The sequence below is a fragment of the Engystomops pustulosus genome, chromosome 6, assembly GCF_040894005.1.
Source record: "Engystomops pustulosus chromosome 6, aEngPut4.maternal, whole genome shotgun sequence".
NCBI lineage: Eukaryota > Metazoa > Chordata > Amphibia > Anura > Leptodactylidae > Engystomops > Engystomops pustulosus.
The window spans coordinates 47281455-47295126 of NC_092416.1; the positions used below are offsets into that span (position 1 = coordinate 47281455).

A 13672-nucleotide genomic window follows, 5' to 3' on the forward strand; every position below is an offset into this window, starting at 1 on the left:
GTTACCTTGAAGAAATTGAAGGTGGAGGAGTTGGCTAATGTCCCAAACTCAATTTTATCTTGCTTCAGTAAATCAGCAAATGTCTCAATATTTGGAGTCAGATCTTTGGTGCTATTTACGTATGAAGCGAAACTGGCGACATAGGCGGCTAGTAAAGTGATGGAAAAGAGCCACCATATAACAGCAATTATTCTGGCTGATACAGATTTGGGCTGAGGTTCCACACCTATGGAGAACAAAGCAGATAGAGCAACAGATACTTTCTTATTAATTTATACAGTATTCAGTATATAGTGTTTACAGATCCAGATATATTACGTATCTGTAGTCAGCAATAGACAGGGGCTAGTAATTGCCCACTTGTAAACTTGTCTATCTATCTTGTCTATCTAACAGTCTATAAGTACTTGTGGTGATAAATATAGGGAAATCTTAAACTTATGAGTAGAAGTAAGCACCTCTTCTCTTATAATTCCTGTTTTGTCCCTAAACCTGGTCCAGGCTAGTATCATAAACAAACACCCACCGGCAGAACTGCCACTAGGAAGCTTAGGCTCCTGACTGGTAAATGTTATGGGCCCCGCACAGAATGATAATCCGGCTCTGTGTCCACAGTGAGTTCCCTGCACCTGGCAAGGGAGGAAGGTTTTCTTTGATTTGGGGCCCCTTCTCCTCTTCGGGCCTCCTGAACACAGTCACAGTAAACCTCCCTTGATGGCAGCCCTGCCCACAGGAACCGGCCATATATCATAAAATCTGATCATCCGGTGGGGGGGTTTAAACCCATACCCATTACAAAGGTCAGCAAAAGGCGGTGTTACATCTAAACCCCTCATCGTGCTATTCATATAAAAGAAATTAGGGCATAACTCATATTTTGGCCGGGTATTCCTCCCTGAAAACTCCATCCAGGTCTCTGTGGATACTGTAAAAATATACTGATCCAATAAAATTTACAATATACTGCAATACATTTGGAAAAAAAAAACTCCAAATGTCTGAATCTTTGCTATTTCCTCACATATAAAAATCTTATGAAAAAGTGATCGAAAAGTTATATTCATTAAAATTTTAGCACATCCTGCAAAAAAATTACAGTACAGAGTTCCGTACACTGAAGTATAAAAAGTAATTTGGCGATCCAGCCAAAAAAAAATAAAAATTCTTCTTTTTTTAAGGTATTAAAACTAAAAAAAATTGACTCACTCGTACTGACCCAAATTGTAAAAGGACAAGTGTAATTTAGATTGCACAATGGAAGCCGTAAATACAAAGCCCCTAAGAAAATGGTGCGGCTGCATTTCTTTTAACATTTGAACAGCTTTTGGAATTTTTTGGCAGCTTTGCGGTGCATTTTATGGAATATTAAATATTATCATAATAAAGTACAATTTGTCCCTCATACAGCTTTGTAAACAGAAAAATAAAAATTTGTAGCTTTAAGTAGTTAGTAAAAAACAGAAACCAAAAAATTGAAAAAAGGCCGGGTTGTTAACAGGTTAAGGTATCTTTAGAGGGATAGCTTTTCCACGGACTTACGACTCCAATCAATAGCAAAGGAAGTGTCGCTCAGGAAATATATACTCGAGTATAAGCCTAGTTTTTGAGCACCAAAAAATGTGCTGAAAACCCATACTCGGCTTATGCTCGAGTAAAAAAAAAAAAAAAGGTTTTACCAGGTTTTTGTGGTAAAATTAGGGGCCCGGCTTATACTTGGGTCGGCTTATACTCGAGTATATACGGTAATTCTTTTCCTTACCTAATGAGAACAAAAATATTCAGCAAATGAACCAAGACTCACCTTGTAGGGTAAGTGCTCCTATGCCAAACCAAAGGCTGTTCAGTAGAGTGTACTGGTTCTGTTCATTGGAGGGTTCTGACCACTCACAGGGACTTAACCTAATAAAATATAAAATGTCATTTATGTTTCTCTTCAAAGTTAGATTTACATCAACAATACTATAAAAAAATGCCCAATTAAGTTCTGCTCCAGATGATAGAAACCCAATTTTAGGTTTAAACCATTGAATTAATTTTTTGCAGAAATTTAGTAGATAGATAATAGTAAACTGTATAGTATCCTTCATTAAGTACAGCAGTCTCTCTCTGCCTTTTTCTGCTCCTTCTTTTTCCTGCAGTGAGCAGTGTATGTTAAGTCCCTGCACTGCATAGAAATTCGGCTTATGACTAGTTCTAAAGAATATTTCCCTTCATGAGTCCGCTATGTAAGGAGAAAAGTCATTAGTCCTCTTATCTCTCAGCTGTCAGTGGATACAGGATTAATAACGTACGGTATATTACAAAGTTTACGATTATCATCTGCACTATTCATGTATGAACTTGGCAACAAAAAATGTGGCAAGCGGCAGCACTCCAAATATCACATACGTACGTTGTTTTAATGGCAAAAAAATTAGTGACGCGTTTCGACGCTATCGCGTTTTAGTCATGATCTAATGATCGAGATCATGACTAAGACGCGATAGCGTCGAAACGCGTCGATCTTAGGCGCTTGTGTGTCATTCCTTATGTGCACATGTTTTATTGAATAAAGGATTTTTTGCCATTAAAACAACGTACCTACGTGGGATTTGGAGTGCTGCCGCTTGCCACATTTTTTGTTGCCAAATTCTGAGTTTTTCAGTCAAGGATTCGGTGGCGGGCACCACCACAAGGACGCATTGGAGTAGGACACAAATCGGGTGATTGGGTCAGCAAATATGATTTTCATTTTTTATTCATGTATGAACGGAATGAAATTCCGATAAAGGTTTAGATACATTTTAAAGAGTCTTTTTGATCTGGCAAACAATATTCCAACCAGTAGGACAACCTTGAGTAGCACAGCAGTATAGATTGTCTATCACTGCTCCATCTAACACCTCTTACAGTAGTCATGTCAGGAGGGCCTAAAATGGTCACCCAATTACAGCATGTTTTATAAGACACTATGGATAGGTGCAGGGCCAGCGTCAGCCCCTGGCATGCCTGGCAAGTGTAGGGGCCCAGAGCTGCTGGGGAGGGGCCCAGATGGTTGAATTGCAGTCCCCAGCAGCCTGGCAACACATGATAAGGGGGGGGGGGGGGAGTTTATATAATGAAACCTTGTGGGGTGAAGGGGGCTGTATATAATGAATCCATGAGGGGGCTATGTATAATATAACCACAAGGGGGCTATATTTATAATAAATCCACGAGGAGGCTGTATATAATGTAACTATGAGGGGGCATTATATAACTATGAGGGGGCATTATATAACTATGAGGGGGCATTATATAAAATAAACATAATGGGGGTGTTTGAGTTCCTTGAAATATTCCCTAGTTTATCATTCCAGTTACTGAATGTTAATGCCACCACATGAGTTTACTGTAAAGGGGCCCACTGAGGCTCTGTCGCCCAGGGGCCTACCAAAACTTGGGACCAACCCTTGATAAGTGATAAATGTTGTTTGCAGAAAAACTACTAATAATGGTTGGAAAAATAGTGGTGCTCCAACTGAGAAAACAGATTTCAGATTCCATAATAAGGAATTTGGAGTTAATAAAAGGGAAGCCCATTTAGTCATAGCAGGAAAATCTTCTACAAAGTTCCTGGAATGTCGGTGCTTTCCATTTAAACCCATTAATCTCAATTAAACTAAATCTCTGTTAGTGCTGTAAGGATATTGAACGCATATTGCTAGATCCCTCCACAGATAACAGACAATTGATACCAGTTCTGTGATAAAAAGTAATTGTTCAAAGTGGACAATCCCTTTAATACTGCTTCAAATACGAAAGCCTTGAAAAGTGAGATAAATGTTCATTATTCACTGGGACGGAATGAAATCTGAAAGATTTGGTGGCACTTTCATCACTATGTATCTAGTCCAGAACAGGTTTAGGTGGGATTTCTCACCTTGCTACCAAGAACAAGCACAGGCTGGTAATCACATAAGAGATTATGATTCCTATCCATAATTCTTTGCTGAAAGGATTTAGGAAGCCAAAAAGATAAGATCCCCCAGATGATGACTCTTTCTTGAGAAGAATGCCGATTCCAGTTTGCATAAATGGTTTGGTGAAAGAGATTGCATTCTCTCGCACTGTAGTAATGGTTAAAGGAGCCACTGCCAAGTCTGCCTCCTAGAAGGACAAAGAGGGGAGAAGAAAATGAAGATTCAATTTCTCAAATTTAGTTTTCTATACTTCTATTTTGCCATGTATGAAATATACATTACATTATTTGTAAACCTTAGATTGAAGCCTAAGGTGTGTACTATCACCATATTCTAGGTGTAGAACATCATTGTCTTATGGACCTAGCATGTTTTTGAGTGCTTTTCTCCCATTTGGGGTAGCATGGTGGCTCAGTGGTTAGTACTACAGCCTTATTTTCCATTGATGTTGCTATGGAGGTTTTTTTTTCCAGCAAAAGTATTTTCCAAAGGCAGTTTTATTAATTATCTTTTTATTGTAATTTTGGAGAGTGGAAAGATAACAACCCAACAATACAATGAACCGGATGTAATTTGACAGTACACATAATATGCACTTTTTTGGAGATGTGTGTGCTATTAAATTAAGCTGAAGATACCCAAATTAAATTGCGATTCCATAGATGACATCCCACTCCTAAAGAATATTACCATGTGAACCTCCATTCCTATAGAACAGTGATGGCGAACCTTTTAGAGACCGAGTGCCCAAACTACGACTAAAATCCACTTATTTACTGTGAAGTGCCAACATTGTATTTTAAGCAGTAACTTATTACTACCAGTTCTTCCACATCTTTCAACCGTATCAGCCCCTGAAGCCACCAATACAGTTGACAGAAAGAGGGTCTCTCTGTAGAGGAAGATTGGTGGGTCCAGCAGGATGACCTCCAAAGATGATGCAGTTCTGTCAACACCACCTCACTTTTCCTGCCGTTCTAAACAGCCAATGAATTGTCGCTTTAAAATAGCACTGAGAGCATCATCTCATAAGTTCCCTGGGACCGCAGGAAGATTTGGTTCTGTTTGGTGAACTCTGTCCTGTGGTGATGGCCTGAGTGCCCACAGAAAGTGCTCTGAGTGCCACCTCTGGCACCCGTGCCATAGGTTCGCCACCACTGCTATAGAATATGACCCTCTTGTGTCTCCCTACAATATGCTACAAACCCATGTGCCCCCACTTCTTTTAACTTTTCACTTAGGTTCCCACTGCCATTACTCCAATAGATCATTAAACTCTTATACACCACGACTCCCCTATGCCCCCATTCCTAAAGACAATTAACCACATCCATAAATCTCACCTCCCAGCAAGAGTTGGTGAAGAAGGTAAAAGGTCCTCCTTACACCCTATTTGTATAATACTAGATCACTAAGCTTGTAGGTTATGGCTTACTGCTTGTATACACTCACCGGCCACTTTATTAGGTACACCTGTCCAACTGCTCGTTAACACTTAATTTCTAATCAGCCAATCACATGGCGGCAACTCAGTGCATTTAGGCATGTAGACATGGTCAAGACAATCTCCTGCAGTTCAAACCGAGCATCAGTATGGGGAAGAAAGGTGATTTGAGTGCCTTTGAACGTGGAATGGTTGTTGGTGCCAGAAGGGTTGGTCTGAGTATTTCAGAAACTGCTGATCTACTGGGATTTTCACGCACAATCATCTCTAGGGTTTACAGAGAATGGTCCGAAAAAGAAAAAACATCCAGTGAGCGGCAGTTCTGTGGGCGGAAATGCCTTGTTGATGCCAGAGGTCAGAGGAGAATGGGCAGAGTGGTTCGAGCTGATAGAAAGGCAACAGTGACTCAAATCGCCACCCGTTACAACCAAGGTAGGCAGAAGAGCATCTCTGAACGCACAGTACGTCGAAATTTTAGGCAGATGGGCTACAGCAGCAGAAGACCACACTGGGTGCCACTCCTTTCAGCTAAGAACAGGAAACTGAGGCTACAATTTGCACAAGCTCATCGAAATTGGACAGTAGAAGATTGGAAAAAAGTTGCCTGGTCTGATGTGTCTCGATTTCTGCTGCGACATTTGGATGGTAGGGTCAGAAATTGGCTTCAACAACATGAAAGCTTGCATCCATCCTGCCTTGTATCAACGGTTCAGGTTGGTGGTGGTGGTGTCATGGTGTGGGGAATATTTTCTTGGCACTCTTTGGGCCCCTTGGTACCAATTGAGCATCGTTGCAACGCCACAGCCTACCTGAGTATTGTTGCTGACCATGTCCATCCCTTTATGACCACAATGTACCCAACATCTGATGGCTACTTTCAGCAGGATAATGCGCCATGTCATAAAGCTGGAATCATCTCAGACTGGTTTCTTGAACATGACAATGAGTTCACTGTACTCAAATGGCCTCCACAGTCACCAGATCTCAATCCAATAGAGCATCTTTGGGATGTGGTGGAATGGGAGATTCGCATCATGGATGTGCAACCGACAAATCTTCGGCAACTGTGTGATGCCTTCATGTCAATATGGACCAAAATCTCTGAGGAATGCTTCCAGCACCTTGTTGAATCTATGCCACGAAGAATTGAGGCAGTTCTGAAGGCAAAAGGGGGTCCAACCCGTTACTAGCATGGTGTACCTAATAAAGTGGCCGGTGAGTGTATAGCAGACAAGAATATGTATGTTTACTTAAGACTGTTTTTTAACATGGCATGGGGTCGGCTTAGTCGGCTTAGTTTGGTTTGGAACAGTTAATCTTGGGTAACTTTGGGTAACAAGTTGTTGCTTTTTCAAGGAAGATAGTATCTGCTTCTCCCTCTGATGAAACAACCAGTGTTGATCAATCAGAGTTTAGTACATCTGGTAACATTTTGGATTACTTGGTATGTAGCCCGAAGTAAGTACCAGGTATTCCAATACTGTAATTGCAGTGGAAAAGTAGCAAAGGTGGTTAGAACAAATTCAAAGCAACCTAGTATTATTTAGTGGAAAAGACTATTGGTGATGTTCACAAAGCTCAATAACTTTCCATTATGCAAGAACATAACATATAGTTTCAATTGGGATATTCCCTTTCCTCTTGGGAATTTCATTAGAAGTCAGATTGTCCTCATGGGACAACCCTTTAAAATAACTAGTCTAAGTTTATCAAATGTGACATTGCAGGGAGATCCGGAATCAATAATTACTTACCTTCCTAATAATCTCTCCAACCATCCCATTCCAAACTCCGTTTTGGTCCTTGGAGCCGTAGTGGCCATCTTTCACCACATGGATAGTATAGTTGAACTCCAAAGCTTGAGCTAGTTCAGACAGAAGATCAACGCAGTATCCTTCCAATTCACCCGAGTCTGTTGTCATAGCAAAGGGTTGTTCCTATTGTAGAACATTAAAGTGTAAATCATATTGATGATTTTTTTCAACACCCCCAAATCGATGTCTATCACAGTAGGTGATGGTCTGGGTGCTATCCCAACGAGTAATCCAGAAATTCTCTGTATTATAGTAGAAAACAGGCAGTACTCCAATAGATGTGGTGAAACAAAGTGGCTTTATTCACCCATGCAGCTACATTTCGGCTGATGTAGCTGCGTAGGTGAATAAAGATACTTTGTTTCTCCACATCAACTGGAATGCATCCTGCTGTAATACAGAGGATATCTGTCTATCTATCCCATATCTATCTATCTAGAAAAATAAAAAGATAGGCGGCACTCCAAATTAGTGGAATAAATTAAGTGGTTTTATTCCCAAGCTGCTACGTTTTAGCTTCGTCCGAAGCCTTTCTCAAGCTTGAGAAAGGCTTTGGACGAAGCTGAAACGTAGCAGCTTGGGAATAAAACCACTTGATTTATTCCACTAATTTGGAGTGCCGTCTGTCTTTTTACTTTTCTATTATTGGGGGACATAGCTGGTCCTGAAGTGTGTGCACCTAACTAATTTTTAATTTGTTTAGCAGTGCCGCTAAAAGCTTTTTTTGTCTCGTCCATCTATGTAACTCATATCTATCTATCTCCATCTATCCATCTCCCATCTATCCATCTCCCATCTATCCATCTCCCATCTATCCATCTCCCATCTATCCATCTCCCATCTATCCATCTCCCATCTATCCATCTCCCATCTATCCATCTCCCATCTATCCATCTCACATCTATCTCTACATATTATAAAAAAGATGTTTATATCTATATCATGTTGGAATACTTGCCAAAATGGTGGTGACAGTCAAAGATTTAGGAATTTGACGCTTTGTTCTCCCCTATTGAAAAAAAAAACATAGTGTTGATGTAATAGATGTCAATTTAAAAACTATTGGAAGTTAACACAACAAGAGAAATGGACAGGAATATGGATGTAAGGGAACCTGTTCTACTGAATATTAATATGTTGAATCTGCAGGAAGCATGTTATACAGCAGGGAGGGGGCTCAGCATATTGTATATAGTATGCTATCTACGCGCAGCATGTTATATAGCAGAGGGAGCTGAAAATATTGTATGCGGTATGCTATCTACGCGCAGCATGTTCTATAGCAGAGGGAGCTGAAAATATTGTATGCGGTATGCTATCTACACGCAGCATGTTATAGAGCAGAGGGAGCTGAAAATATTGTATGCGGTATGCTATCTACACGCAGCATGTTATAGAGCAGGATGAGTTGATCAGATTGTACATAGTGTGCTATCTGTAGACTACATGTTAAAGAGCAAATGGAGAAGAGTAGATTGATATATAGGGTGACATTTATCATAGCCAGCGCTCCGCGCATACAGCATGTGACAAAGGCCCACGCCCACCTGATTCGGCCTCTTGATGTATTCGGCGGGGCAGATACACTCCTGGGCAATTTGATGCCAGACACAGATGAAGGACCAGAGGCGCCACCGGCTGTGCCCCCTTCACATCCCCTTCGCGCCAAAATGGCATAAAGGAGGTGTGGTCGTCAAAAAAAAAATCACAACTTTTTTTTGGTGCAAGGTATTGTAATTGTTTAGGTGCTTCACTGCCAAATATGTTAATGCTTTATAAATAAAGTTTCATTATTATTGTTCTACACCCGTTTTTGGTGTAAAAGTACTGATAAATCCCCCACATAGTTTTGTAGGAAAAGATTCAATGTAACTTTTCCTTTACTTACTTATGTGTCTATGTCATTATCGAGGGGCCAGGGGTTGTCCTACTCAGTGACTAAAAGCTAGGACCACCAACTGGACTAAATTATAACTAAACAGAGGTTTCAAGTAAATAGGAACTTAGCTACAGATCCGGAGGTGGCCACTACACAAAGAATAGAGTTTAACTTCCATTCTCTGTTTTTCCAGAATCAGCCGATTCCATGTAATGGACAACCACAATCTGATATTGATGACCAGTAATTAAAAGGTGGTAAATCCCTTTAATTTTTAAGAGCCTTTAATTTGGGACCAGTCTTTGCACTGGATTGGGAACTATATTTATCTAGAAGAATCAAGTAATTTATTCTTTGTATGAGACCAGGTAAAAGAATTCAGGGTTGCTGGCAGACATTGCCAACTAGAAGCAAATACGTGGTTGTTGCTGCCATATGGAAGACATGTTATGAGCGCCTCAACCTTTTTACAATCTCTGTAACCATAGAAACAGTTGTTGCTATGCTCAGTATTCTCTGTGGCTCCAGATGTTACCTTTAAGTGAAATCCATCTGATTCTTCAGCACCTTAAAGAAGAAAACAATGTGATCTAAGCATGACATAAATTGTATAAGTTTCATTGTAAACATGTCAGACATACAACGTCAGTTACATCTATTAGAACAACCCATGACTTGGATTTCTTGGAGAACACTAGCCTATTCTCTGGAGGGCACTGACAAGAGTCAAGAAGGAAGCTGTTAGCTCCCTAGAAAGACAACATTGTCTTCAGCATCTTGATGCCCTTTAAATGACATCAAACTATAATTACAAGCAAAAAAACTAAGAATTGGCTTGTCCAACTCCAACTGCATTGCCCCGTGTTCCCGAGATTAGGAGATTTTTTTTTCCTACATAATCCTTGGCAAGACTTGGAAGAGTTGTAAAACAAGCCGGGCTGTTTTCCTCTTCTCAGCTTGAGTTGACTGCTCGGAGAATGCATGGTCTTGTTACCTTTTCAAAGCCTCTCTTACATAAAAGTTCCTTTCAAGTCAAGCTGAAGAGCTGCTCGAGAATATTCCAAGAAAACGAGTATTTCTATTGATGCTGTCAGATGCCCCAGCGCCTCACAGTATGAAGCTGGCAAAACCTTTATCTGGGTCTTTATTCCAGCTGTCGTCCTCCATGGAACCATAAATAATTGGGAGTTGGTATAAATATTCGGTGCTGTGAACCAGTGAGACGCAGTGAGCTTCCACCTGGGTTTGATTGCTCATTACAGCTATTTACATGTATAACACCTGAAGAAACATTTGGCAATCTGAAACATGGTTCTCAGTCTTTGATACTTAAGGGGGTCATTTATCTTAGTTTTTTCTTTTTTTTTCAGTGTTGCAACTGGTATATCTTTAACATTTAGAATTGTGTTACAAGACACGCACTTACAAGCACCTGGAAGAAGAAGGTGAACTCCGGCGGACCTCGGCGGGGAGGCGACGGATGCAGGAACACGGGCACACGATCTTCATGAAACGCGCCGGGCTTCATCCTCGTCGGACCATCTGAATCGGGGATCGCAACTGGAGCAGGTAAGTAAATTTGCCCCAATGTTTCTTAAGAGGCTAGGCATGCTTCAAAGAAGCTTTCTCAGCTCAGACCTTTATATGAGATCTTCCTCTGGAGTTCTCAACTTTCTCAAGAGATGGAGTCAGGAGTCCCCCTATCCAAGGTCCGTTGTGAATGGAAATATGGACTTCTATGAGAGTCATTCATGGAATCCAGTAGAAATGTTGTCATATGGCATAGCCACATTACTGGGGTCTTCCTATTACTTTTCCCCCTTAGGACTAGTGCCATTACTTTATTTTATTTTTTGAGCCCCTTGTAGTTACACCACTGCGAAGAGGGCTAAATCTGGTGGTTTAGAGGCAGTAGCTTTTGGCTGAAGTAATAATGCAGGGAAGAATCAGTGTTCTTGTATATTCTCCGGATAACCAGGTCACCAGAGCCAGCTATTTTGGAAGAACTAAGTATGGTGGCCATGGTTACAGCAGGAAGATCACCTCAGCTCTAATATGTGAAGATAAAGGGATAATTTGTGAGAAGGCGGACAATGTATTAGTTATGGAGACATGTTCTTACAGTACTGGCCATAATATTACGTGAAATCTTGGCATGAGTTCAGGTAACAATCTAAGTGGTGTCATGAGGAATCCTATAACTGATCGGTGTAGCATAAAGACTGCATTGTAAGACTCACACAAAGATACATTTCTCTCAAATTAGATCCAGATGCCGGCCATACCTTCAGTCTATATAGAGCATGGGCCATTAACTATTTATTAACTGTGTCCCAATATAGGAGTTTATTTCCATATAAATGTACAGTAACACGAGGGTCAAGTTTATTTTACTCTAGGACTTTATGTTAGCAGCGATGAGACAGTCACCATCTGTCTGACAGCAATCTCTGAACTACCACAATGGTGATGGTCTGCGCTGAAGAGGATTTAGTAGAAATAGGAGAACCAGCTTTTACAGCAGCCACATGACTATAGGAACCTGTAGAATGAAGACTTCTATGAGAGAGTGTTGTGGGCATGCTCCGTGACCTATGCAGAGGTCATAGTGCAGGGAGAGAGGAGCTGAGCTATGCCCATTGCCAATTGTGAACAGTGGATTTTGTATTTCAGGGTATGGGTTTATATTATTCTACAGGTGGTCCCCAACATAAGGACACCCGACTTACAGACGGCCACCTTAGTCCTTAGATGGTTACTTAGGTCCCAGGCTGCAATGATCAGCTGTCTGTAATGAAGTTTTATTGATATTCTTTGTTCTCATGGCAAAGTTTTTTAAAATCCAATTGTCACAGGGACAAAAAAATTTTTTTGCTTACAGTTACAATTATACACACAAATTCAACTTATGTAGAAACCTAAAGAACCTATATTGTACATAACCTGGGAACTGTCTTTATTGATATTGGTTTGTAAAATGAAGTAGAGTCCCAGAATCAATGTCGTTTTTTTTATGTTTTTAATAAATAATTGATGTAAACTATTGATAACTTTCTACTAGCAAATCAAATCCCCTGTAAGGAATTGTTCACATTGTCAACAAAATGACATTGACTATTATGGGTCAGTTGGGTTTCTGTTCTGATGGCCATCAGAACAGAAAAAAAGTCTTACATGCCAAACTTTCATCTGGGGTTTTTTGTCAGAAGCTGCTACAAAGTCTGCGACACAGATGTGAACAACGCTTCTATCATGGCGCCAGTGCTGGGGCCCAGAGCTGCTGGGGGGCCCACATAAGGCTGTACATAATGAATCCATGGGTGTGAGGGGGCTGTATATCTAATGAGTTCATAGGGTGTGTGTAGGGTTTATATAAAATAACCATGAGGGGGCTGTTTGGTATGATAAATTAGGGAACATGAGTTTTTGTAATGTAAGGAGATTACTGCAGTCATCCTTTACTCTAATTATTAGTAACATTTCTCTTTGTTGTTTTTTTTAAATATCGACTGGGATATACCATCCATTTATCAATAAAGGATATCCCTGTACAGATCCTTCATGAATGAGGTAGATACTATTGAAATCTAATAGCTCTTACCTTTTGGGAAATTCTGGGGACTATAAGAGACATCCGAAATTCTGGTACAAAACAGTGCCTATTGCAATTCTGTATATGCTCTATAACTATATACCGTATATACTCGTGGATAAGCTGAGCTTTTCAGCAAAAAAAATGTGCTGAAAAACCTCACCTCGGTTTATACATGAGTCAATTAAACAAACAAAAAAAAAAACTTACATACTCACCCTCCGATGCCCCGATGCTCATCGCGGCTCCCGATCCTCAGCGCAGCTCCTCTGGCTGGCTGTATACTGCTGGGGGCTGGCTGTATACTAATGCGGGCTGGCTGTATACTACAGGGAGACTGTTACCAATGCATTTCCCACCATTGATTATACTCGAGTCAATAGGTTTTCCCAGTTTTTGGTGGTAAAATTAGGGGTCTCGGCTTATACTCAGGTCAGCTTATACTCAAGTATTTAGGGTAATTGTTATTTTTTTCTACATTAATACTCAATGTCGATGCACATTAGGTTTTTTATACTAAGTTATAATAAGAATTTTAAAATTCCTTTCAATTTTATGCAAATTAATACACAATGGCGGCAACATAGCCCGCAGCGACATGTCCCTTATGCTTGACAATGGTGATAATTCCGGCACTTAGCAGTCAGAGTGTGCATTTACATAAACTATGCTACTGACCTGTGTCCTCCATCCACAGGATGACAAGTGCGAAGACCAGCACCAGGGATTTCTTCATGGCTGTCACTGGGGGACATAAAGAAAAGCAGAAATTCCAATTACATTCACTTTCCAAAAGCGTTGCTTGCTGTTGACAAGGATATGTTATTTTACTCCTGTTTCTAGGGTTATCACTTTTTTTTCTTATCCAATAATTAGCAGCTCCTGGATGTAATCACGTCGCCCAGGAGGAGTATAGGGACTGTGTAGTCTGTGCTGTGTATAGAAAGATCAAAGCTGGTGGGATAGTAGATGCAGATGCCTCTGGAAGGCTCAAAGGGGTTG

The 13672-nt window shown here is 40.5% G+C and overlaps 1 protein-coding gene across 1 annotated transcript in view; it reads right to left on the reverse strand.

Moving 5' to 3' along the window:
• Window positions 1–13672, reverse strand: part of LOC140135018 (probable glutamate receptor) — a 29356-nt gene that overhangs the window by 6669 nt on the left and 9015 nt on the right. Inside the window, exons 2-8 of the mRNA XM_072155944.1 lie at window positions 13349–13414; window positions 9614–9645; window positions 8158–8208; window positions 7140–7322; window positions 3902–4128; window positions 1802–1899; window positions 6–226 (exon numbers count right to left, since the gene is read on the reverse strand). Of these exons, the coding sequence (XP_072012045.1) occupies window positions 6–226; window positions 1802–1899; window positions 3902–4128; window positions 7140–7322; window positions 8158–8208; window positions 9614–9645; window positions 13349–13406 (870 nt within the window). The 5' untranslated portion in view covers window positions 13407–13414. The remainder of the gene's footprint in view (window positions 1–5; window positions 227–1801; window positions 1900–3901; window positions 4129–7139; window positions 7323–8157; window positions 8209–9613; window positions 9646–13348; window positions 13415–13672) is intronic.